The following is a 27,761-nucleotide window of genomic DNA, read 5'->3' as shown; positions in this document are numbered from 1 at the left end:
GGTCTAGAATGTAAAAAAAAATTTTGATTTTTACATTTTTTTGGGGAATTTCATTTAAAAAAATGTGAAAAATATTATTTTTTTCAAAATTGTCGCTCTTTTTTTGTTTATAGCACAAAAAGTAAAAATCGCACAGGTGATCAAATACCACCAAAAGTAAGTTCTGTTTGTGGGGAAAAAAAGGACGTAAATTTCATTTGGGTACAGCAATTGTCTGTTAAAGTCACGCAGTGCCGAATCGCAAAATAGGCCTTGGTCTTTGAGCAGGAAAATCCTCCGGGGCTTAAGTGGTTAAGCAGATTCAGGCCCCAAACAGTATTGAGACGGCCATGCAGTTCTGATAATTCATAATCGCAGTATAAATCTAGGTCAAACCAAAAATATATCCAGCGCACGAGAAAAAGGTATACGTGTGTTTGGTTTGCCATCGGGAGATCTAAGAAGACCAATAACATATCCAGTAAGGAAAACAAACATCCAAGGAAGAGGATATTGAATGCGTGTGTCACTGTCTTCTCTTCCTCCTGGAGATCTAAGTACCCTCTTCCCCCCCAATATACACAGTCTCCCTCACGACAGGATGCATCTTATTGCCCTCCGAGCCCCAGGGAAAGACCTCCCTCCTCCGGTGACACTTTTATTGAGTGGTTCAAGGTTCAGTGGAAGCGCCTCTATTAGGAACAGCAGTTATGGAAAGCCGGCCAAGAATAACAGAGCTGCCTGCAAGATGAAAGTAGGAGGCAGGAGAGGCTCCGCTGCCTGAGCGTTACGGAGAAGAAAGACCCCTTCACAAGCTGCCAAGAAGCTCAAAGCCCCCCTCTCCTCCCAGGACCCTGGGTCCAGGCTGAGCACACAAACCTGGGGGGGCTCAGGTTACTACTGTAGAGGAGGATGGGGGGAGACCTGCACAGCTGTGTTGTACTGAAAACAAACCACACCAAAAAACAGTGTGACCGGCGGGATGTGTCTGGAAGACTTAGGGAAGACCAGGATCCTGGGCTAAAGACATACCAAGAAGAGGATCAGCATCTCTCACCGGAAAAGCATACAAATAAGACGTGTCAAAGAGAGTTGAGCAGCATGCACTTGTCACTATAACCCAAGAGTTATCATTAGTAATCGACCGATATCGGTTTTTTGTTGCCGATACCGATATTTTGGCCATTGAATATCGGTATAGGCCGATATGGGCCAATATTTTTGTACATTTAAATTTTTTTTTTTTATCACTTTACAGGTACTTTTGTGGAGGGATCTGGGGGTCCCCTCCTCTGCACTTAAAAGCATTCAAAACGCCAAGTTTGGCTGTTTTGAATGCTGTCATATTTTTTAATCTGGCGCCAGTACCCGGAAGTGATGTCATGATATCACTTCCGGGTTTTTACATGGAGACCCGATCAGAGCCGAATGCGGCTTTGATTGGGTCTTTGGCGGTCGTGCAGGCTAGTTGCCTGTGGGACGGGAGACCCGGACGAGCCATGGAAGGCGACGGGAGGGGAGGGGGACGTCCCCTCCTGCTCCTTGTAATGATAGTCGAGCGGCTTCTCAGCCGCATCAGTTGTCATTACAAGAAAGCCGACCATTGGCTATGGATGCCGGTACCGGGGTGATGCCTCTAGCTGCAGGCATCACTCCGGTACAAGCACTTTCCGAAATATCGGTAACCTTGGTGGCCAATTCTGCTATAGCGGGGAAAGTGCATATCGGCCCTCGATATATCGGCTTTGCCGATAATCGGTCAATCCCTATTTTTCATAGCCCATTCTGCCCATCCTTTAAGTGGTTGTAAAGGCTGAAGGTTTTGTACCTTTATGTATTAAGCTAAAAAAAAAAAACTTCTGTGCTGCAGGCATTTTCCTAGTCCCTTCTCAGTGGGCAGATTGATAGCTCCCGCTGCTGTCCCTTAAACTCTAACGATGGCGCGGGGAAAGGGGGGGGGGGGGACAGCAGCTCTGTCTTTTTTAATAGACGCTCCACTAAGTCTATGTGGAATCACAGTTCCATGGAGTAGGGCTTGGGAACCCTACACCAGGCTACTGTTCGAAATCACGGGGCCCCATTACGCCTACCTGACAGGGCCCCTAGCTGAAAGTGACTAAGGACTTAGATTTATCAGTACCCTTCTCTGCAGCCTCCACTGCACAGATGAAAGAGGGAGTGCTCTGAGGCTACCTGCTGATTCACAAACTGAAGCAAAGTAAACACAGTTTACTATGCTTCAGTGATGAATGGACAAAGGAGTGATTGGTACCGGTCGCTCACTGTGTTTATTAAGAAAAGAAAGGGACCAGTAAATTACATTTACCGGCTTCTTCCCCTGCTCTCCGTCCTGAAACATCCCCCTGTGTGCAAGCAGCAGCTGATGGTGGGAGAAGAGAGGAGGGAACAGGCAGCACTGCGTGGGAATGCGCCAGGAAGCCTTCACTGCACACTGCCATCCATGAACAGCCTAGTCAGCGTGTGTGTGTATGTGCAGCTGCGTGCCGGGAAATGCCGCCATGAAGCCGTCACTACACACCGCCAATCATGAGCAGCCTAGTCAGCGTGTGTGTATGTGCAGCTGTGTGCCAAGAAATGCCACCATGAAGCCGTCAATACACACCGCCAATCATGAGCAGCCTAGTAAGCGTGTGTGTATGTGCAGCGGTGTGCCAAGAAATGCCACCAGGAAGCCATCACTGAAAACCGCTAATCATGAGCAGCCTAGTCAGCGTGTATGTGCAGCCGCGTGCCGGGAAATGCCGCCAGGAAGCCGTCACTGCAAACCGCCAATCATGAGCAGCCTAGTCAGCGTGTATGTGCAGCTGCGTGCCGGGAAATGCCGCCATGAAGCCATCACTGCACACCGCCAATAATGAGCAGCCTAGTCAGCGTGTGTGTATGTGCAGCTGCGTGCTGGGAAATGCCGCCAGAAAGGCGTCACTGCACACCGCCAATAATGAGCAGCCTAGTCAGCGTGTGTGTATGTGCAGCTGCGTGCCGGGAAATGCCGCCAGAAAGGCGTCACTGCACACAGCCAAGCATGAGCAGCCTAGTCAGCGTGTGTGTATGTGCAGCTGTGTGCCAAGAAATGCCACCATGAAGCCGTCAATACACACCGCCAATCATGAGCAGCCTAGTAAGCGTGTGTGTATGTGCAGCGGTGTGCCAAGAAATGCCACCAGGAAGCCATCACTGAAAACCGCTAATCATGAGCAGCCTAGTCAGCGTGTATGTGCAGCCGCGTGCCGGGAAATGCCGCCAGGAAGCCGTCACTGCAAACCGCCAATCATGAGCAGCCTAGTCAGCGTGTATGTGCAGCTGCGTGCCGGGAAATGCCGCCATGAAGCCATCACTGCACACCGCCAATAATGAGCAGCCTAGTCAGCGTGTGTGTATGTGCAGCTGCGTGCTGGGAAATGCCGCCAGAAAGGCGTCACTGCACACCGCCAATAATGAGCAGCCTAGTCAGCGTGTGTGTATGTGCAGCTGCGTGCCGGGAAATGCCGCCAGAAAGGCGTCACTGCACACAGCCAAGCATGAGCAGCCTAGTCAGCGTGTGTGTATGTGCACCTGCATGCCGGGGAAATGCCACCAGGAAGCCGTCACTGCACACCACTAATCATGAGCAGCCTAATCAGCATGTGTGTATGTACAGCTGCGTGCCGGGAAATGCCTCACGGCCCATGACTGGTGGTTTGCAGTGACGGCTTCCTGGTGGGTTGGGACTAGGATCCGAACACGCCTGAGCCCATCCCTAGTTTATAGTAACCCATCTCAGATTTGGCAAGTGAACAGCTGTGTGGCCTCATCAGTGCCAAACATTTGCTTGTGAAAATTTTCCCCACTGATCCTTCACTCTGTAATCTCATTCAATTCTATATTCTAGACTAGAGCAATCATTTATATTCGGAACCAGCTCTCCATACAAAATGCATACATGGGCCCAGCTGGATCAGGACAGGGGACCCACCTTCCCTGCCAAGACTAGAAAGAGCCTGAGTGTTCCCCCTTCTTCATCTGTGGAGCAGTGCATGCATACCTACACAATTATCTGTCCAAGAAGTTTTTTTTAGGATTGTTTGTGGCTAGATCAGTTATGCATGGTTTACTGCTATTAGATATTTCTAAGGACCATCATTAAAGTCTAGCCTAGGATTAGGTTTCCCCTGCACATTATACAGTAACAGGCATCAATCAAGCCCCTAGACACTAGCAATTACATTAGACAGATTTACAATTGTGCTAATCATTAACATTAAGCTGAGTTTATATCACTTCAGACTGGTTTTGTAAAATAAATGCAGACTTTAAATGCGTTCACACTATTTGCTAATGTCAGTAGGCCTTGCAGCAGTTTATACTACTAGATAAGGACAATATAGGCCTCACATTGACCACCAAGTCACATGGGCCCTCCAATACTCTGTAATAGTTACTCCAAGTCAGCGTAGCTCCATACCATATCATGTTTCAATGGAAGGGAATGGAAATTTCTTTATATCAAATCCTTATTTACCTGGAAGAGAGTCTCCGAGTCATCCTTCAGCTCTGTTCGTGGGGGGGTGATAACTGCATAGAGAAGGAAAAACAAGTTAAGGCGACAGGCATTGTGGATGTAAGGATTTTGTCTTATCTTATTGTTTATAATAGCTGTTCTAAAATTGCATACAATACTTGGCTAATCCTGCCAGAAATCTTGTGAGCTCATAACTTCCTGTGCGGTTTACCTGTACGAATATCAGCTAACATTATTCCCAGTCCTCACTGTGGATTACAAAATACATCCCTCCCCATGTTGGACATTAGAAAAGGGGAAGGTGTTCTGTAGTCCTAACACACATCCTAGGGTGACAACACTACTCTTCTGTTATGCAAGTGTGCTCCTTTTACAGGAACGTACTTCCGGTCATAGTGTTGTCACCCTATGATAGGAAATGCATTACTGGCAGACTCACTGGGTTAAAATAAAGGAAGAAAACTAGTGCAGTCACCCCATATAAGGACTGGTTAAATGCAACATATTACCTTTTGTTTTGTTATTTTTATAATTCCTTTATTTCTTAACTGCACAGAAAGGGCAAAAAAATTTTACGTTCGAATATTCTAGCATACGCTCTACTCCATGGAGCTTCTGCACATGCTCAGTGGATAGGAGGGAACACAAGGACCTCTGCCAATGGCAGAATGATAGCAAGGACATCCTGCTAAAAGAAAGCTTTCCCACTTGCATAAATGATGTCGTGGCATGTAGGTGCTTTACATTAAACATGAATTGAAAATCAGATAAAGGCCAAAAAACATTTGTGCTGCAGATCTAAACTAAAATTAGGTAGTCAGTATTGGTATTCATATATGGGATACATTCTTTATCATATTTGATTTATGTATTTTACAGAAGAATAAACCAAACAGAACGGATTTCTTTTCTGGACAATTGAAAATTTGGACTCCTGTTTTATAGATATTCTCTGGATTGCATTGCAACTCTTGTATAGCAATTATTGTTTTTGGGTTTAAAGTATGGCTTAAAGCGGAGTTCCACCCTGAAAATGTATTTTTTCACTGTTCGCTTGCTTTAATTTACCTGAAAAAGAATTGGATAATTAAAATGTTTTTTTTGTTTAACTTACCTTCTTTTTAAAGAAAATATACTCACCTTCCTTCTTCTTCCTCCCTCTGCAGCCGCGGCCCACGTCGCCACTTCCTCCATGCAGACTCCTGGGAGATGAGCATCATCGATCCCAGGAGTCAATGCGCCTGCACCGGCCCTGCTCGTCACTTCCGGTGCAGGCGTATAATTCCCTGCTGAACAGCTTCTGAGCATGCCCAGAAGCTGTGCAGGATGACGCGCCTGCACCGGAAGTGACGAGCAGGGCATTCTGGGACTCCAACGTCACCGAAGAGAGCACCGAAGAGGACCCTCTGGCTTCAGCTGCCCACACCTGAGATGGCAGCGCTGGACAAGACATTTTCAAGGTAAGTATTTCTTCTAAAAGATAAGTGAAACAGGGTACAGTTCAGAGGCTATCGTTGCTTAAATGCACTAACCCTGACTGTCCCGGGGGTATTTCTATCTAAAAAATATTTTCTAGGGTGGAACTCTGCTTTAATCGCTTTAGGCCCTACTTTTATGGATCACAGGAGTGCAGTTTGTTCTGCACTCCTGTGACCCGTTTTCAGCCGATAGCGGGCTAAAGTCTGCTGTCGGCTGACGTCACTCAGCCGGTCCAGGCTGGGGAAATATCCCGACTTTACGGTTGGGCGGGCAGCTGGCTCAGCCCCTCAGCTGTGTTGCTGGGAGACTGTGCCAGCTGCTCCCTCCCCTCCCCAGCCCAGCGCTCCAGTGAGCGCTGGAGAGGCAGAGCAGAGAGATGGTGACCAACAGTTACGGCTCTCTGCTCAGAGAGGAGGGGAGAACTGAGCGATCAGCAGTGTTTGATCACTCAGTTCTCAGTGCAGAGGCAGTGGAGAACAGATGCAGCATCGGATCAATGCTGCACCCACCTAGGTGGTTATTAGGTTGCTGTTTTTTTTTTTTTTTACCCCATAATTCTCTTTTAAATACACTTTAAAGTAATTCTGCAAGAAAGCTCTACACTCTTTCCACTTATTAATGGAAAGGGAGAGCTAAGAGGAGTGTGTGTGTGTGTGTGTGTGTGTGTGTGTAGGGGGGGGGGGGTTTCAGCGCTCATCTGAAATCAGCCACACAGAAGGGAAGAGGGGTGACTACTACCCTAAAGATGTCTATCAAATTTGATGACCGCCCCCTAACAAACCTTCCACAAGAGAGGAGAAGATAGGTTGGAAAGCTTACAGAACCATACTAGTACACTATCAGGAGTGGTATAATGTCCATTAAGAAGAACAGGCCCCTCGATATAAACTTAGATCTATGAAAAACAAATATTCAAGAAGTTTCAATTTTGTATGTAAAAGTTGTATGTAACATACACAGATAAAATGGAATCAGAGGTTCTTGCAGGTGGCTCTGGACCAACTCCCTCACTGCTCCAACTGCAAGTAGAAAAAAAGAAGGAAAAGACCATTTAATGAGTAGAAAAAAAAAAAAAAAAAAAAGAAAAAAAAATAAATAAATAAAATTAGAAAGTAAAAATGCATACTGGTTTCTGTAATTCGGAAAAATCCCTGCAAGATGAAGCGATCTGGGAAGAGAACTCGAAGGACAACCTGCAAATTAAGATACATATAATAAACCAAACTAAAAGGTTAAGGGTACCTTGCACAAAAAAAAAGCACTTTGCAGGATGGTCGATTTTTCTTGAACAAATAAAATTCTAACTGTGAATGTGGTTCTCGATTGAGTAAAAGCGCAGCTCAGTTTACATTCAAGCACAGCATGTGCCAGGATGACTGAATGTCTGTGCATGCATAGGAGTGACGTCATCCTGCGCCAGCTAATAAAGATGGCCTCAGCCCTACACCCAAGGAAACAGGGCAGAGGATGGCAGGGCTAGTGAGGGACATCGGACTGTTAAAGGAAAGAATTGGGACTTTAATTCCGCTTTAAGGGTTGACGTTATTTAGTTGATAGTAGTTACTAGAAACAGAGTTTCAGCAGAGGTACTGAGCCAATCAAAAGTAAGTGTACAGCACATCAGTGGTGGCCCATCCATTGGGGGTGCAGGTGCGCCGCCCCCCCTATCCATGCGTCCGGCCCCCAATCTACATGAAGGGCGCTGGACGCATGGATTCCCCATGATTAGAGCCAGAGGCTTTAATAGGATTCAAAAAAAGGTAGGCACTGCACCCGGAGCCCACCCAGTTGTGTGACAATAGCGAATGAATATTCGCTATTGTCACACGGATTCTCCTCCTGGCTAATCAGGAAGCGGTCCTGAGACCCGTTTCCCGATTGGCCGAAAGGAGAAGACATGCCATTGGCCAAGGAGGAGGAGGGGGGAGGGGATGCAGGAGACTGAGGGGGAAGCAGCAGCGTGGTCCGTCTATCCCCCCCCCGGCCCATGAAGAACCAGCTGCCACAGCAGCACATGTGCCAAATACGGCCCACCAGGCCATTTCATGTGGACCTCAAATCACAAGGATTTTTTTCAGGCAAATTTGTGGCACCCTCTGCTCACCACTGTAACTTGTAAACACAGAAGCCTGTTACATTTACAAGGACAGCTTTCCTGTCAGCAACCCTCAAAAAAACCATGCCCTGCAAGGACAAGGGGGATGCAGGTGCAGCGTGGGATGGGGATATCACGTGGTAGGATGCACTGTGATCCCGGGTGCACAGATGCCGGCCACTGCTCTCCCTGCAAAGCGGAGGGGGAGAAACAGAGCACACGGCCTACACTGCTGGGAGGTACTAGAGCTGAGCCAGGTAGGTGAGATGCAACAAAGCTTTTGGAGGGGGGGTGGCTGAGATGAGGGCTGTGGGGTGAGATGTGTGCAGAGGTGGGGGGTGCAGAGGTCAGAACCAAGGAGGGTTTGAATTGAGATGTGGACAGCCTGTGAAAGAGAACTGAACCCTGCAAATCTGCATAGCACACCCCTAAATCCTGCACTCTGTATGTAGCGCACTCTGTACATAGGGCATCCCAGAACCGGTAAGGGGGGGGCATGGGTGCGCTCCTGCACCTATTCTCTGAGAAAAATAAGCCCTAGAGAGATTTATATAGTCTTACAGCTCCTTTGAGGGCAACCATAATGCTGATGTGGCTTGTGATTAAATGGAGTTTGACACCCATGATGTGCAGGATCTTATGAAAGAAATAAAAAAATTCATTTTTTTACTGTTTTATGCTCCGAGTGCAGGTGTATAATTTTTAATAGAGACATGCACACATGATCTGCATTCAAATCCGTAACCAAAAATGTAGAAATCTGCATCTGGGGGACTTTTTGCACACTCACACTTGTAAACGCATAATAATATATATATATGCAAAAAGTACATTCCAAGACTGAAAACATAGCACAAGGATATAGAACTAGAATTTTATGCATTTAATCGCATCTAAAATGCGAGTATTTTTCTGATCAAGTGTGATCAATTAACGTCTTACTGCCTTAGTGATTTTAAAACAAGCCTGGGACAAACATAGGTCCATCTTCAAATAAAAATTCTGAAATAAAAAAAAAAAAAAAAAGAAGAAGGAGGGCCAGCTCAATGAACCACTTGGCCTTTATTCCTGCCATCACTGTTCTGTGTTGCTATGTAATGACAGATTTTGGGCATTTGCAGAAGCAACATTTTCCACAACTTTAATTAAAGAAACTCTATCACTTTGCCCATTCAGGACACAATTACAGCATCTACTAAAAGTAAACCCCTCCAGCAAATTCATACTCTCCCATCCATTCTCCTTCACCAGCTCCCTACTCAGTCAAAGCCTTTGTTCTGTTGCTGTAATGTAGCAGGGCTCCCGGGTAAGAGGGAACATATGAACTCCCCAATGTGGCAATGCTTGGATCTCAGCAGGCAATTGCCAGGCTAGAACATTGTCCATGGAGGAGACAGGGCTCTGACACCACCGCCAGATGAACGCCTAACGTGGAGCAGCATAAGCAAAGAGAATACCACCTCTATATGCTGACGACACCCAGAGCTATCACTCCACTCCTCAACTCACCCCCTCAATCTTCTCCTTTATCACAAACTTACTGAGCGACACATTAGTATAGATGTCACACCACTTCCTCAAACTCAATCTTTCTAAAACCGATCTCCTCTCCATGACTTTACCATTGAGATCAACGGCACAACCATTGGTCCCTCCACACATGCCAAGGTGCTGGGATAATCCTAGACTTCGACCTCTCCTTCAGCCCCCACATCCAATCACCTGCTAGATCTTGCTGCCTTAACCTCCACAACATTTCCAGAATTGGCCCCTTCCTTACCAACGACGCCACAAAACAACTTATTAGCTCCTTGGTTATTTCCCACCTTGACTACTGCAACTCTCTCCTCACTGGCCTACCTTTACACAGGCTATCCCCCCCTTTAGTCTATCATGAATGCTGCTTCTAGACTAATACACCTTACTAATCGATCTGTAACTGCTGCTCCTCTCTGCTAATCCCTTCACTGGCTTCCCCTACTCCACCGAATAAAGTTCAAAGTACTAACCACAACATACAAGGTCATCCACAACATCGCCCCAAGCTACATCACCAACCTCATCTGCAGATATTGCTCAAACTGTCCTCTCCACTCCTCCCAAAACGTTTTGCTCTTTAGCTCCCTTGTTACCTCCTTCCATGCTCGCCTCCAGGACTTCTCCACAGCCACTCCCATTCTCTGAAACTCCCTGCCCCAGTTTGTCCGGTCAGCCCCTACCCTTCGCCTTTAGGCGATCCCTGAAAACTCACCTATTCAGGGAAGCCTACCCTCCTAGCCCACCCTTCACCTAAGAACTGTACCCGAGTCACATCCATCAGATCATTCCTGCAGCTATTACCTTTTGTACCACCTTCCCTCCCTTTAGATTGTAAGCTCCATGAGCAGGGCACTCCTATTCCTTCTATATTGAACTGTATTGTCCACCTTCTACATTGTAAAGTGCTGCATAAACTGTTGGCGCTGTATAAATCCTGTATAAATAATAATAATAATAATCTCTGTTGGGGGTTGGCAGATAAGAAGGCGCTGTCACTTTACCCAGGATAAGCAAAGTAACAGTTTCCCCTTTAACCACTTCCCGCCCGCCCTATAGGCGATTGACGGCGGGAATCGGGTTGCATTATCCTGACCGGACGTCATATGACGGCGGCAGGATAATGCGCTCTGCGCGCCCCCTGACGTAGGCTCTTTACCATGTGACCAGCCGTGTCCAATCACGGCTGGTCACATAGTACAGGAAGAGCTGTTGATCGACTTTCCTCAGTACGTGCCTGACAGGCATGAGTAAAGGAGAGCCGATCTGCGGCTCCCCTAACAGGGGGGGGGTCTGCACTGGTAATCAGATCATTGATTACCAGTGAAGACCCTCAGGGGGGGGGGGGTGCCACTAGAACCACCAGCGATGCCCACCCATGACCCCAGGGATGCCCACTATGGCCACCAGGGATGGCAATCAGGGCTCAGGGAGCCCCCCAGTGCCCTCCCCATCAGTGCTGCCTGCCAGTGCCCTCCCCATCAGTGCTGCCCACCAGTGCCCATCATTGCCATCTATCAGTGCTGCCCACCAGTGCCCATTATTGTCCACCAGTGCTGCCTATCAGTGCCGCCCGTCAGTGCCAATCAGTGCCGCCTATCAGTGCCCACCAATGCTGCATATCAGTGCCACATATCAGTGCCCATCAGTGCCACCCCATCAGTGCAGGAAAAAACTTATTTACTAAATTGTATCGCATAAACAAAAAAACTTTTTTTTTTTTTTTTTCAAACTTTTCGGTCTTTTTTTTATTTGTTTAGCAAAAAAGAAAAAAACCTTGTGGTGATCAAATACCACCAAAAGAAAGCTCTATTTGTGGGGGGGGGGAAATGACATAAATTTGGTTTAGTTACAGTGTTGCATGACCGCGCAATTGTCATTCAAAATGCAACAGCGCTAAAAGCTGAAAATTGGCCTGGGCAGGAAGGGAGTGAAAGTGCCCTGTATTGAAGTGATTAAATAAATTAAAAGTTCAGCTATAAGACTTCCCTGAAATCCTGATTCGATCACAACAAAAACATATGTACGAGTTCTGACAAGACTTATCAACATAAAATGAAAAAAACAAAAAATTTCCAGGGCTGAAAACTATAAAGATGTAATTGGTTTCACATTGCCCAGAGACTTTTATTCAACGCAAATAAAAGGAGATCAAATCGCTTACATAAGAGCTATAAATATGACAGAAGCAACCTAACACATATGGTATAAAACTTCCAAAGAGGTTTTATTTGCTGTTGTGTGAGATTTGGGAAACCTGTCTATATACTCTATTTCAGTAGCTATGATACTATTGATCTCATCATTGACAAGGCTGAGCACACTGCTGGAAACAGGTAGCCTATATAGATACTGAAAAGATAACAGATGACTTTTACTTTCCTCCTGATTCCAGGGAAAGCACAAGGTCCCTGACACAATGGGGTTGATTTGCTAAAGGCAAATAGACTGTACACTTTGCAATGTGCAGCTGCTCCAGAGCTTAGTAAATGAGCAGAAGCTCTGCGGACTTCCATCATTCAATAATGTGCAAAAATGCTTTTTTTTTTCCCCTTGCACATGATTGGGTATTCTTTGCAAACTGAAGCTTTACTTAATTTACTAAGATCTGAAACAACTGCACTTTGCAAAATGCACAGTCTATTTTCCTTTAGTAATTCAAACCCAATGAATCATCCTCCTCTTTCCTTTAATTCGCAAGTCAGTAACCTGGAACAAGCATGCAGTCAGTGTCAGGACACCTAACATGCACACACTTGTTAAAGTTTATAGATTTAAGAGACTGCAAAGGTAGGATGGGGGTGACAGCCCCAAAATTGCATCTTTAAAGCGGAGTTCCAGGCTAACCACACACTCACCTGTCCCACGGTCCAGCGATGCGCCGTCTTCTCCCTCTCTGCTTTGCGGCGCCGGCTTCACTGATGTGGGCACCCGGCTGTGACAGTTTGCGGCTTCACAGCCGGGGATGCACTGCGCATTGCGCAAGTTGCGCTATGCGTCGTGATTGGCCGGCAATCTTCTGGGACCTCTGACATGCCCCAGAAGATTGCAGGGAGGGAGGGAGAGAGGAGAACTTCCGCTCAGGGCGCCGCGGCGCTCCGAGCGGAAGTGGGAGCGGGTACCTGTCAAAACTAGGTACCCGCCCCCCCCCCCCCCAAAAAAAAATTACATGCCAAATGTGGCATGTCAGGGGCTTAGGACTATTTAAAGCGGAAGTTCCACTTTTGGGTGGAACTCCGCTTTAACCTCCCTGGCGGTGGGATTATGTCCAGATTTCTGTGCTAAAAGGGGTACATTCTTTTGCATGGAAATCTGTTTTACATTTTAAAACTCCCCTTCCCCTGTGATCCCCTGCCATCCTCCCGCTGTTTGCTTGGCCGATGCCGGCACCTGTCTTCCGGTTCCCTTCCCTGCAAGCATTGCGACGCAGGGGGGTGGAACCAGCAGCAATTTAAAAAATGTAAATACACCAAATGACATGATAGAAAGCTGTGATCCTAACGGATTACACTGTATCATCCAATTTCACCACAGGATTTCACCTGGTGACTTTTCCAGTGCCCTGCCTTTGTGCCTGGAAAAATAGAGAACGACCATGGCGTCCAAAAAGCGTTCTTTTTGCGCAAAAGCACTTTTAGACGAACTGGAAAACAGCGACAGCGAAACGGAGTTACTTGAAGAACTGAGCGATAGCGATTTGTGGGAAAATTCATCATCAGGTACGGAAAGTGACGTCAGCGACGATTTTGATTTCTCTTTCTGGCACATCGCTCCGTTGGAAACTCTGAAGAATCATTTGATATACTTCCCAAATTCCACAACTATGTGCCAGAAAGAGACATCAGAATCGTCGCTGTCATCACTTTCCGTACCTGATGACGAATTTTCCCACGAATCGCTATCGCTCAGTTCTTCAAGTAACTCCGTTTCGCTGTCGCTGTTTTCCAGTTCGTCTAAAAGCCCTTTTGGGCAAAAAGAACGCTTTTTGAACACCATGGTCGTTCTCTATTTTCCAGGCACAAAGCACTGGAAAAGCACAGGCAGGGCACTGGAAAAGTCACCAGGTGAAATCCTGTGGTGAAATGGGATGATACAGTGTAATCTGTTAGGATCACAGCTTTGCATCATCTCATTTGTGTATTTACACTTTTGAATTTGCCACCGGTTCAACCCCATTGCGTCACAACACTCGCAGGGAAGTGAACCAGATGGCAAGTGCCAGCAATCGGCAAAACACAGAGGAGAGAGTGTAAGGATGCCGGGGATTGCAGGCAAGGTGAGTAACATTCTGGGGTAATCCCGAGTGTGGCTCGGGGTTACCACTTTTGGTACTGAAAGTTAACCCCGAGGTTAAGGAATACCGCGAGGGAGGTTAAAAGTACCCTGAACTCAAAAAGCGAGGCTCTGCGATCCCTGAAGGAACATCTAGATCGGTTAACTGTGGCTAAGCAGTACCCCAAAAGATTTAAGCAGGACATTGATTATGCGATTTTCTTTCCTGTAACCACTGGTTGTAGGAAAGAAAATTGCTTTTTTCGCCTATCAACAAAGTCAGTGTTAATGGGGGGAATCCCTACCGTGGAGCTATTGTGTTCTCCTAGCTGGGGGGTTTTGGGAGCCATCCCTGCTGCAAGAACACAGATTACCGCTAGCGGCTAAAGCCGCTAAAAATCTGACATGATGGTTGTACCCAAGTTGATCAAAGGACTGACTACAAGTACAATCTGCCAGCCCATGGAAAAAATCTCAGCCGCTCCCTACTGAACCGGCCAAGATTGGATCCATCTATGACCAGCTTTACCGTTTGTCTTGAATTCCTCCTGAGAAACAGCTGTGCTCTTTTTGGGACTTGAGCCTTCTAGCTGTATATCTGCATTGTGAGATCATCTAATGAGCTGTCGCCTCGGATTATTAGTCTCAGGCCTTGTTCACACCATGCATGCAGAAAAACTGATCGAAAAAACGTGCAAATTTGACTTTCATAGAATATTTTGGTTTTGTTCACACCATATGCAGAGCCATGTGTATTTATGACATAGGTCTCTGCAAGGACAAAGAAAACTATGGTTTTTGGTTTCAATCTTTTTATTCAATTTTCAGGATTACAGTGAAATGTTATAATGTTATACAAAATAATGAAAAATAGCTCTGTCAACATAAACCGTAAACAATAAGTTATCAATGGTGGCATGTTTTAAGGGTAAGACGTTTAGACATAAATCCATGGAAGTCCACCAATGGGGATCAGGAACTGTGACAGGGTGGTCAACTATAGAGAGAGACTTGTATTGAGAAACATGTTCAGTTATAGTCCAAAAAGAGGCCAAGCAAACCGTAGGCCTTACATCAGACCAACTTTGTACATTCAGCAGAGGGGTCAAGCACGACAATGCCCGTGGACCAAGGCAGGCTATAGACATAATAATGGAATTATAGCAAACATAGTGACCATTATGTCATCTAACACTAGACTTATTTATCCTACAATAAAAACATTACATACTTAGAAAAATCAAGTACAGTGATACCTCGGTTCACAAACTTATTTCGTGAACTGACTCTGGTCGCGAACCGAATTGGTCGTGAACCGAGGCACATTTTCCCATAGGGTTCAATGTAAATCCGGTTAATCCGTTCTGACCTTTTTTGTTTGGTTTTTGAAGCACAAAAATATGAAACAAATTACAATACACATTAGTACAGTATAGTAATGAGTAATGTATAAAGAGAGAACACTTTCTTCTTTCCACCATGCTTCTTGGGAGCCATATTGGGAGTCCAGTACAGTAAGCACTCAAACGGGTGAACTGTACAATACAGCAAGTACAGTATTGTACAGAAGTACTGTACAGTATTGTACAGTACAGTATGTGCTAAAAAGCACACCACAAAGCAAAAAGTCACCAAAAGTGTCTTCACAGTACTCACAGTACTTCTTTCTGTGTCTCTTCTTCTCTCCACGATCTTCCTACAGGAAGTCACGACCATGTGACAGCCTGGAAATAGCATTAAAATGGCCGTGGCTCCTGTTCGTGAACCAAAGCGGAGTTCGTGAACCGGAGCATATTTTTATGAACTTTTCTGTTCGTGAACAGAAGCGTTCGTGAACCGAGGTATCACTGTATATCAGCAACATGTCCTTTTAAGGAACATCGTTAGATACAAAACCTAAACCCTAAAGTCGAGACAAAGGGTCCGACTAGAGGGCCTATCAGTAAAGAGATAGAAAACAGAGGCTTAGAAAAAGGAAAGGAAGTGACCACACCTGTCCAGGAGTCCAACCCAGCAACGATCCAATGTAAATCCTGAGTGTTCGGCACCTGTAGGTAAGAAAGTCAAGGGATCCACACCTTTTTAAACAGGGGTTGTTTGTCCCATAGAACGCTGACCAGTTTTTAGTGGAGCATGATCCAGGTTAGTTTTCGCTTCATTAAAGCGAAATCCATTACTGGACTTTTCCAAGCAGTAACGATGGCCATTTTAACCGCCAAAGACATATGATAAATTAGAGTCTATGTAGACCTTGGGATTGTCTCCACAGGTTCGTTAAGCAAGAGGGTCCTTAGTAATGTGACCGAAAGAATTAGGGAATGAACCCGTATCCAGAAATGACGCACCTTAGGACAAGTCCACCAACCTGACCACAGCCCCTAAAAGCAGGAGGGGACAAATCCGGATGCACTTTAGAGAGACGTTCTGGCACAAAGTACCATTTCCCAATCACCTTATATTCTGCTTTAATCGGGGCAACATTCATTATACCCTTAAAAATGTGTGCAGTCCAGGATCGCCAGTCCTCTCTACCTCAGGGGCAATGCCCAGATCCCTCTCCCAAGCTATTCGATAAGGAAGTTTTGACAAGGGGGGAAACAAAGGATTTGTATAACATGGAGATACAACCCCTCTGGAAAGTCTCCTGTATGCATTTGTTTTCGAACTGTAAAATCAGAACTGTTCTTTTGTAAGGAATCTAAGAAATTTTGTATTTTTTAAAAGGTGGAAATTCTCAGAGTGGGGCATCTGCAAATCCTGCACAAAATATGAAGGGGGCCGTATACCTCTATGGTCAAGATAGTGTCCTTTGTGGTAGAGTCCCTTGTTCATCCACCAGTGAAAGAGGACGGGCGTCATACCTGGCAGAAATTGGGGATTGTTAAAAAGGGGCACCACAGGGGAGTGAGGAGAGCGTAGGAGCCATCATCTGCAAGTCGAGTTCCATAGACTAACAGAATGGGAAAGTGTAGGTCAGAAGATAGACTTTCTATGTTTTAAAGGGATCCAGAGCACCAAGTCTATTGGCAGTTGGGAACAGGCCTGGGCTTCTATGGACACCCAATCTGGTCTATAATGATTGTAGTGTAAATGACATAGCTGTGCAAGTTGGGCTGCAAGGTAGTATTTCGGGAAATCTGGAACCCCCAGGCCACCCAGGTCCTTGGGCGCAGACATTGTGGTCCGAGCCAGCCTGCTGCCCTTAGCACCCCATTTACATTTTTTTGTCTAAAACTGCCGTAAATCACTCTATCAGTACGGAGATAGGTAGGGTCTGAATGTCCTCTAACAATTTATGAAACAACGCCGGGTAGTTTGCTTCATAGAGCGACGAGATCTGGGGGGTCAATTTAATACGGAGATAAGAAAGCGATGCAGTCTGCCACAGGAAGGGTATTGGGCCTGAAGGCTCCTTGCACTGCATTTGAAAACTACTGTTTTCTATGTGACCTGTTCACCCCATAACACTGCTGTCATGGTAGTCATTAAAGCGGAGTTCCGGGCACAGAAAGCATTTTTCAACAAACATACCCCCGGGACAGTCAGGGCTAGTACATTCCACAATGGCTAGCCTCTGATCTGTCCCGGTTCGCACTTACCTTTTAGAAGAAATACTCACTTATAAAATTTCTTCCACAGCGTTTCCATCTCTCTTGTGGGCAGCTGAAGCCGGCGCGGTCCTCTTCTGTGTCCTCTTCCGCGTCTTCTTCTCCCAGAATGCGCCTTCACCGGCCCCTCTCGTCACTTCCGGTGCGGCGCCGCATTCCTCCTGGGCATGCCCAGAAGCTGTTTAGCAGGGGAATGCGGCGTCGCCCGGAAGTGACGAGCGGGGCCGGTGTTGTTGCATTGATTCCTGGGAGCTATGACGTTCAGCTCCCAGGAATCAGTGCAAGCCCGGAAAAGACGATTGAGCCTCGGCACAGAGGGAGGAAGTGAAGACTAGGTGAGTATATTCGATCTTCAATTACAAGGTGAGTAAATAAAAAAAAATAAAAAACCTAACTATCCAATTCCTTTTCAGGTGAGGGGGAACAAGCGGACGGGCACAAAAAAAAAAATATCGATTTTGTGCCCGGAACTCCGCTTTAAGCGAAGGAATCTGCAATATAAAATTCTTTGCAAGTGCACAAAGAAAACAATTGTGCCTTGTTCACACCACAATGTTAATATAAAAAGGTGCATTTTTTTCTGCACAGAAAAAACTGCATACATGTTGCAGATTTGTGCGCAGAAAAAATCCACACAATACCAGTGTTGTGGTGTGAACAGGGCACATGGAAAACAATGGCTTTCTTTCTGCCCTTACTAAGGTGCAGAAAAACAAATGCCTCTGTACAGATAAACAAGGCGATTTTGGAGATTTCGAGTGAGATTTGGTAATTATCACTACCGTGCTGTTCACAGTTCTCTTTGCTAAAGAGGAAGCTGTAGTGCAAGGATCCCTCTATTTCTGCTTCATCTATTCTCCAGATCGGTTTCCTTCAACTCTTCTCCTCCTTCTTGAATATCTATCCACAAGTCATCAGATCAGAGTTATTATGTGTAAGCAAAGCCCTGCCTCTATCAAGATGGCTGCATCAACAAAGAGACGCAGTGCTGGGGGCAAGTCAGTAATGGGGAAAAAAATTAGCTGCAGGGAGTCAACAGGCAATACTGGGGACTAGTACACATATACAAAAAAAAAAAAAAAGGTATAGCTTACATCGGGATCACATGAAAAAGCTGAGGAACCAATGCCCAGGCTGGCAGTGTCTCCATTTGCACTCAATACAGCTGCAAGAAAAAGTATGTGAACCCTTTGGAATATGGATTTCTGCACAAATTGGTCATAAAATGTGATCTGATCATCATCATCATCATCAAGTCACAACAATAGACAATCACAGTCTGCTTAAACTAATAACACACAAAGAATGAAATGTTGCCATGTTTTTATTGAGTAGCAGCAGTGCTGAACTTTCTCCATTTATAGACAATTTGTCTTACCGTGGACTGATGAACAGCAAGGCTTTCGGAGATACTTTTATAACCCTTTCCAGCTTTATGCAAGTCAACAATTCTTAATCGTAGGTCTTCTGAGAGCTCTTTTGTGCGAGGCATCATTCACATCAGGCAATGCTTCTTGTGAAAAGCAAACCCAGAACTGGTGTGTGTTTTTTATAGGGCAGGGCAGCTGTAACCAACACCTCCGATCTCATCTCATTGATTGGACTCCAGTTGGCTGAAATCTCACTCCAATTAGCTCTTGGAGAGGTCATTAGTCTACGGGTTCACATACTTTTTCCACCTGCACTGTGAATGTTTACATGGTGCGTTCAATAAAAACATGGCAACATTTCATTCTTTGTGTGTTATTAGTTTAAGCAGACTGAGATTGTCTATTGTTGTGACTTCTAGGATGATGATTAGATCACATTTTATTTTTATTTTTTATTTTATTTATTTCAGGCACTTATATAGCATCAATTTACGCAGCGCTTTACATATACATTGTACATTCACATCAGTCCCTGCCCTCAAGGAGCTTACAATCTAAGGTCCCTAACTCACATACATACACAGTAGGGCCAATTTTTTTTTTCTTATGCAGGATCCAATTAACCGACCAGCATGTCTTTGGAGTGTGGGAGGAAACCAGAGTACCCGGAGGAAACCCACGCAGACACAGGGAGAACATGCAAACTCCAGGCAGGTAGTGTCATGGTTGGGATTCGAACCAGCAACCCTCTTGCTTCTAGGTGAAAGTGCTAACCACTACACCACTGTGCCGCCCATGACCCATTTGTGCAGAAATCCATATCATTCCAAAGGGTTCACATACTTTTTCTTACAGCTGTATATAGATTCAAAGGGATAAACAGCCGAAAACTCAGTATCATCCAATTGCAGAAGTATGTATTGAATACAGGGTAAATACAACATTAATACGCTTACGCGTTTCAGCCATGAGGACTTTGTCATAGCTATGACTAAGGCCTCACAGCCGAAACACGTGAGCATATTAATGTTTTATCTACCCTGTAATTAATAAATACTTTTGCAATTGGATGGTACCGATTTGCAGGACGTTATCCCTTTGAATACTGGCGACTAGTTCTGCACGTTCTGCTTGCTTTTTTTGAACAAAGCTTCTACAGTACAGGTCCTCTCTAAAACTTGGTCCCCTATTTCTAGTCCAAAAATTTCCTTTTAAAAAAAAAAAAAAAAAAACCACTGGCAGAAAGAGTTTCCATGTGATCTTGTCCTAAAGGATGGTTGTGGGTAGGTACACACAGCTTACAGCAATACAAAAAGAGCTAAAGAAACTGCAGGGAGCAGAAAAGAGACAACATAACTTACATGGCAATTTGTCCAAGCAACATGACCAGCACATTCACAAAAAAAAAAACAAAAAAAATACGGAAGTTTAAAGACAAGAATATCTCCATTGAGGCCAACATATGGTACCGACATACCTTCAAGCCTTTATCATTACCCATAAATATTTTTTATAGTACAGAACCCAGCATGCCATCAGAAAGATGTCTTGAACCTGATTTAGCAGCAGAAGCACAAAACGCAGAATTGTTTCTAATTAAAGACCGCAAGAATTATCTTGAGAACCGGACCGCACAGGCCCCTTTCTTCTAACAGCCTCTTCTTGGACTGATCTCCTAAAATAACCCCTATTCTTTGCGACATGATGTTTTTCCCTATTTAGCAGTAAAGACGTTGGTAACAGCCGCAATTATGGGAAACAGAACGTAAATACAAAAAGGTTCCAGCAAGGCAAGATCAAAGTGGGGGTTTTGTACTGGAAATAGTCATTTCTCAGGATTAAAGCCCCGCTTTGATATCTCCTGAAATAACCAGAATTATAATACTGTGTGCCTGATCATGTGGCAATCTTCCACTGTACACAATACTGTAGGATAGCAAACCTGAAAGACTATTCAATACCAACAAAGGTAAGATTACTTACACAAAACAGAACTACACAAAAAAAAAAGAACCACTCATGATAGTGCTAAAGTCAGACCCAGTGGCGGCTGGTGCTCCATGGGCCGCCGGGGGACCGACCGCACCATACCCCCCCCCCCCCCGACCACAGCGAGACAGGAGAGGAGAGGACAGGACAGGAAGGCCCCCCCTTCGGCTTCTTCCCCGTCTTCTGCGTCTCCTCCCTCTTCCTCCATGCCAAACGGCACGGCTTCTCTTTTCGGTCAATCAGGAAACGGGTCTCCAAACCCCCTTCCTGATTGGCCAGGAGGAGGATCCGTGTGACAATAGCGAATTTTCATTCACTATTGTCACAGAACAGGGTGGGCTTGGGGCTCACTGCTCTGCGCCCCCCCTTTTTTTCTTAGTCTGTGAGAGCCTCTGCCTCTAATCACATGGTTAAAAAAAAAAAAGCCCCATTGAACTCCATGCGTCCGGGCCCCGCATGTAGATAAGGGGGCCGGACGCATGGATGGGGGGGGAGCGCCCCTGCGCCCCATATGACCAGCCTAAATGATTAGGATAATCAGTTTGTGATAGTGAAGCCCAAAAGTCCCCGCTGACGGAGTCCTACTGGACTAAACGCGTACGGGGGGGGGGGGGGGGAGCTTCCCGCCTGACGTCACCCACTGCCAAATCTTCTGGTCAGCTGTTGGAACGCCGGCTATTAGTATTACATTCATGCTGTTGTCTACTGGAGCGTCCTGTAAGTAGAATCATTTTAATAAATTGTTCACTTTTATATAAGCCCTAAAGTCCTTTGCAGAAAAGAGGGAAACATATACCATGTGAGGTATAAGATCCAGAGATCCACTTCAGGTGATGTGCCTCCAAAAATATTGCGCTCACCTCAAGATCAGACCCCTGTGTTACCAGAAGGTCTAATAACATTTGTCTTTGGGATCAGTCACAAAAAAGGGCCGCAAAGTCCCAGCCAATGGTCTGTAATCCAGGGAATGCAGCTGAAGAGACCAGGCACACTTCACAAGTCAGAGCTCCCCACAGACATCGATGTTTAGGAATAAAAAAGATAATCTAATAGCAATCCACTTATATAAAAGCGAACAATTTATTAAAATGATTCCACTTACAGGACGCTCCAGTAGACAACGGCATGACTGTAATACTAATAGCCGGCGTTCCAGCAGCTGACCGGGAGATTTGGCAGTGGGGGGCATCAGGCAGGAAGCTCCTCCCCCGTACGCGTTACGTCCAATAGGACTCCGTCAGCGGGGACTTTTGGGCTTCACTATCTCAAACTGATTGTCCCAATTGTTTATATTGATTGTGCTGCACTTACGTATGCTTTAAGTACATGGAACAGCAACCACATATCAGGAATATGAAATGTTGGGGTAACAAAGCTTTAAAGTGGTTGTAAACCCACTCTGTTAACTTGTACCTATAGGTAAGCCTATATTAAGGCTTACCTATAGGTGCTGTAAATATCTCCTAAACTTGCACCGTTTAGGTGCTATTTACATTTCAAGCAGCCGATGATGTCCTCGGCGCATCGGCTCCTTCAGAGCCCTGTGCCGTGAACGGTGGCTCCCGCGCACATGTGTGGGAGTGATGTCATTGTGCCTCTGGCCAATCAGATGGACGGGGGGCACAAACCAGGACGGCCAAACATGTCAGCCATGTCACTGGTGAGCGGGCAGCACTGCGGGGGCTTCGTTCTAAGGTAAGTATTTCATAATGAGCTAGTATGCGATGCATACTAGCTCATTATGCCTTTGTCTTTCAGGTTTTTTTTTTCTGAGGTTTACAACCTCTTTAAGTCATTTACCCAGAACAAGTATGTAGATCAGGAGTTGTGAGAATTCACTAATTCTAATCTGCATGCTTGTTTTCTTTCAGAGACTCAAACAACCAGTCAACTAGCATTTTTACCACCTATCAGAACATGGTATTGTCACTTATTCTACCATAATAACCACACCCAAAGCACCGCTGATTCTGCCTGCAAGTCTCGGAAAGTTATGCTGGCCATACATGTTAAATTTTTTTTTTTAAACAATTTTCTGTTAGGCCCCTTTCACACGGGCGATCCGATCCACCTGTCAGTTTTTCAGGCGGACCTGATTGGATGCTCCATGCATCCCTATGGGGCAGCGGATGTCAGCGGCGACATCTCTGCTGACACCCGCAGCTATCTGCGTGAAATCCGGACGGATGGAAACCCTATTTTCCATCTGTCTGGAGAATCGGATCGGATGAGAACAGACAGGTGGTCCGTTCTCATCCGATCTCCCCATAGAGGACAGCGGGGAATCTGACAGCTCCGTTTACGCACACAGAGAGGAGACGGAGCTGTCATCAGCCTGCTAAGCAGGGATCGGTGGATCAATCCCCCGCTGAGCAGAAAGGACCTCGTCAGACCTTGGTCCATGTGAAAGGACCCTTAGATTTACCAAAAAACATAGAATATGAGGTCAGAACTAAACAACACTTTCAATTGTATCCTATTAAGAAGGCCTTTGTACTACATAGTTGAAGGTAAATCTACAGAAAATGATAAGAAAATTGTATAATGTATGGCCAGCCTTAGAGTCAGGGACGGACTGACCATTCGGGGATTAGGGCACTGCCCGAGGGCCCAGGGTCAGTAGGGGGCCCCATGAGAGGCTACACACTACAGAAAGAAGCCAGGAACTTCCATGCAGGCTATGCTGTGGTAGATATTTAAATGCCCACTCTATGTGGCTGAGCTGCAATTTGTAGGTGGGGCTTTGTGTGGCTTGAGTGTGGACACAGGGGGCCCCATGATCTCTGATTGCCCGGGGGCCCCATGAGTTGTCAGTCCACCCCTGCTTAGAGTCAGATTCGGTGATGTCATTACTGTGCTGCTTACTGTTCTCCTTGTTGGAGGCTCTGACATGAGAAAGCAAAGCCCTGCCACCAAGATGGCCACCTCCACACAGAGGCACAGTGCAGAACAGGGCATGATAAGTCATTAATGGGGAAAAAGATCTGCTGCAGAGTGACCAGAGGCAATAAAGGTTATTAGTCCTCTCTGCCTGCCTTTTTTTTGAGCAGTTGCTCTTTAAGCATTACAGAAAATGTTTGGCACTATACACAAGTAAAACAAACACCATAGATAATTCCCCCCACACTGCCCATAAGGAGAAAGGCAAGCGCTGTGAAAGCCGCACAGTTTTGTCAAGTCATTGCCGATTTGGCAAATATTTCAAACACGCTGCTTCATGTGTCTTTCCTTGTACCCTGGACGAAGCTCAGAGAGGATGAAGAGAAGGTGAAAGAAGCGATCGCTGTAATAACACATATGTTCTGTTTACCCGGGCCGCTGCTGGAAAGCACAGGTCACACAGAAGTATTCCAAATGGAAAAATGGCAGACCTAAATTTGTTTCCCTTCTATAAACAGAGGCTGCTTATTGATACAGGGATCAATAATCCCCAGAGTAATTACATTTTCTTAGTCATTTCCCTTAAGGGGGAAAGTATTAGTAAACGCCTGTTTTGCTTTTTAAAGCTGAACTCTAGACAAGAGCAAGGGCCAGAAAGAAGACAAGGAAAGGGCCGCACCTTGCTCGCAGGCCATAGTTTGAAGACCACTGTTCTAATTTAGATCAGTGGTCTCCAAACTATGGGTCGCGGGCAGGATGAGGCCCTTTGCAGATTTCTCATATGGAAGAATTAAGTAAACCCACATACAGGTCCCTCTCAAAAAATTAGCATATTGTGATAAAGTTCATTATTTTCTGTAATGTACTGATAAACATTAGACTTTCATATATTTTAGATTCATTACACACAACTGAAGTAATGCAAGCCTTTCATTGTTTTAATATTGATGATTTTGGCATACAGCTCATGAAAACCCAAAATTCCTATCTCAAAAAATTAGCATATCATGAAAAGGTTCTCTAAACGAGCTATTAACCTAATCATCTGAATCAACTAATTAACTCTAAACACCTGCAAAAGATTCCTGAGGCTTTTAAAAACTCCCAGCCTGGTTCATTACTCAAAACCGCAATCATGGGTAAGACTGCCGACCTGACTGCTGTCCAGAAGGCCATCATTGACACCCTCAAGCAAGAGGGTAAGACACAGAAAGAAATTTCTGAACGAATAGGCTGTTCCCAGAGTGCTGTATCAAGGCACCTCAGTGGGAAGTCTGTGGGAAGGAAAAAGTGTGGCAGAAAACGCTGCACAACGAGAAGAGGTGACCGGACCCTGAGGAAGACTGGGGAGAGGGAAATGCCAAAATGCCTGAAGTCCAGTGTCAAGTACCCACAGTCAGTGATGGTCTGGGGTGCCATGTCAGCTGCTGGTGTTGGTCCACTGTGTTTTATCAAGGGCAGGGTCAATGCAGCTAGCTATCAGGAGATTTTGGAGCACTTCATGCTTCCATCTGCTGAAAAGCTTTATGGAGATGAAGATTTCATTTTTCAGCACGACCTGGCACCTGCTAATTTTTTGAAGGTTGACTTTTTTGTATTAAAAACACTTTTCTTTTATTGGTCGGATGAAATATGCTAATTTTTTGAGATAGGAATTTTGGTTTTTCATGAGCTGTATGCCAAAATCATCAAATATTAAAACAATGAAAGGCTTGCACTACTTCAGTTGCGTATAATGAATCTAAAATATATGAAAGTCTAATGTTTATCAGTACATTACAGAAACTAATGAACTTTATCACAGTATGCTAATTTTTTGAGAGGGACCTGTATTTACCACCACTTCATATCCACACAATTAAAAAACAGTTTTCCAGATGAAATGCAAATCATTTTAATCTTCTTAAAGCAGAGTTCCACCCAAAAGTGGAACTTCCGCTCATTTGCTTCCTCCCCCCCCCTCCTGTGCCACATTTGCCACCCTTCAGGGGGGAGGGGGGGAATGGGTACCTGTTTTTAACAGGTACCCTTCCCCACTTCCGGGAGACGGCGCCGCAGCGCTGTCCTTTGGAAGTTTGGCCCCCACCTCCCTCCCCCGCCGCCGAGCCAATCTGAATGCGCAGCGTGCTTCAAGCATGCGCAGTAGGGACCCGCCTGTGAAGCCGCAAGGCTTCACTGCGGGGTTCCTGTAGCGACAATGGCAGCGGCAGCACCCGACATCGCTGGACTCCAGAACAGGCAAGTGTCCTAATATTAAAAGTCAGCAGCTACAGTATGTGTAGCTGCTGACTTTTAATTTTAGGAGGGGGGGGGCTGGAACACCGCTTTAAGCAGTATGCAGGTGGAACCCATCTTCAGATATCCGGGGTCTGGTGTTCTCTTTGATATTGACGTGTGTGGTATTATCATGCCAAGACCAACAGAGCTCGTTACAGCCCTTAGAAAATACGTTTTGGCTACCTAGGACCCTGGCAAGGGCTTAAAAAAAGATCAACACATGGTTTGAAATCAATAATTTCACTGTAAGATAAATGATCAACAAGCAGCATAGATGTTTAACAACTGCTAATTTGTTCAAAATGTCATCATGGGCTGTCCAAATGATTTATGCATATGTTGGAATCTAAGTACATACATCTATAAGAAGAAAGAGATTGCACCAATTCAACCTGAATGAGAAGCGTGTTAAGAAAAAGTCTTTGAAGTCCAAAAAGAACACTGGAGCAAGACTACAATCTGCCATTGAGCATATAGGCAAAGACCTTCCTTCTGAACAGTGTGCTGGAGATTGACCAATCAAAGAGAGTTATTTGACCACAGCATTAGTAGACGGGTCTGCTACAGTATTTCAGAAGAACCTCATACCCACTGTGAATAATGATGGTGGAAATATTAGGGTCTGGGATTGTTTTGCTGCTTTAGGGCCTGGGCAGATATTAAGCTGATTATACATTCCTGCATTATAAAGTGTGCTTGATGAGAACGTGAGGCTATCTGTCCAAAAGTTGAAGTTCAACCAGCATGGAGTCACTCAACGCTATAATAAACTTAAGCACGCTAGTAAATCCATTCAGCTGCTCAAAAAGTTTAGAGACAGTTATGATCTTCCCTAACAAAAGCGCTGATTTGATTCCTGTTGAATGTTTGTGAGGCATTTTGAAAGGGCAGTTCATGCAAGGAAGCCCATAAACTCTTACCTGAAGAAATTATGCATGGAGGGGGTAGTAAAACAAAATTCACTAAGCGAATGCCAGAGACTGGTGGGCAGTTATACAAAATGCCTACATGAAGTGATTTCTTCTAAAAGGGGCAATACCAGCATTTGATGCCAAGGGTGCACTTACTTTTATCCCACAGTATCCATTATATCTATTAATAATTTTGTTCAATTATTAAAGTGGTTGTAAAGGCTGAAGGCTTTTTTACCTTCAAGCATTCTATACATAAAGGTTAAAAAACCTTCTGTGTACAGCAATGTATTCTTCTGTTATTATTCAAGTATAGCACCTTTATCTGCAGGCATAGCTTAAATAAAGACCTAATGTTTTTTTCTGTATGTATGAAAAAGTCAGTAATTTCCACAAGTTTATTATTTATTTATTTTACATGGCTGTAGTTTAGAAAGATTAAACCAAGATCAACAAGCACTGGAATGATGGGAAGAGACGATATGGAGACAGAAAGGAATGGCTTATGAGCCAGAGCATACCACAACATCTGTGAAGCATGGTGGAGGCAGTATTATGGCATGGCCAAGTATTGCTGACAATGGAACTGGGTCACTAGTGTTTATTGATATTACTGCTGACTTAAGCAGCAGGATGAATTCTCAGATTTATCCAAATGTTTCAAAACTGATATGATGCAGCTTCACAGTACAAATGGACAATGACCCAAAACATTCTGTGAAAGCATCCCAAAAAAATTGTGAAGGCAAAGAAGTTATTCATTACCTAATAGCCAAAGAAGTCACCTGACCTCATCCCAACCGAACATACTATTTACTCGCTAAAAGCAAAATTGAAGTCAGACAG

At 45.1% G+C, this 27,761-nt stretch overlaps 1 protein-coding gene across 1 annotated transcript in view; it reads right to left on the bottom strand.

The window, feature by feature from the left end:
- The window catches only part of ASPSCR1 (ASPSCR1 tether for SLC2A4, UBX domain containing), a 90,920-nt gene that overhangs the window by 35,942 nt on the left and 27,217 nt on the right, over window positions 1-27,761 (bottom strand). Inside the window, exons 10-12 of the mRNA XM_082272914.1 lie at window positions 7,104-7,170; window positions 6,934-6,996; window positions 4,499-4,551 (exon numbers count right to left, since the gene is read on the bottom strand). Of these exons, the coding sequence (XP_082129040.1) occupies window positions 4,499-4,551; window positions 6,934-6,996; window positions 7,104-7,170 (183 nt within the window). The remainder of the gene's footprint in view (window positions 1-4,498; window positions 4,552-6,933; window positions 6,997-7,103; window positions 7,171-27,761) is intronic.

This window comes from Pelophylax lessonae (assembly GCF_965119305.1).
Source record: "Pelophylax lessonae genome assembly, chromosome: 11".
Classification (NCBI taxonomy): Eukaryota; Metazoa; Chordata; class Amphibia; order Anura; family Ranidae; genus Pelophylax; species Pelophylax lessonae.
The sequence above is the reverse complement of the archived record's forward strand: the minus strand, read 5'-3'. Positions and strand labels throughout refer to the sequence as shown.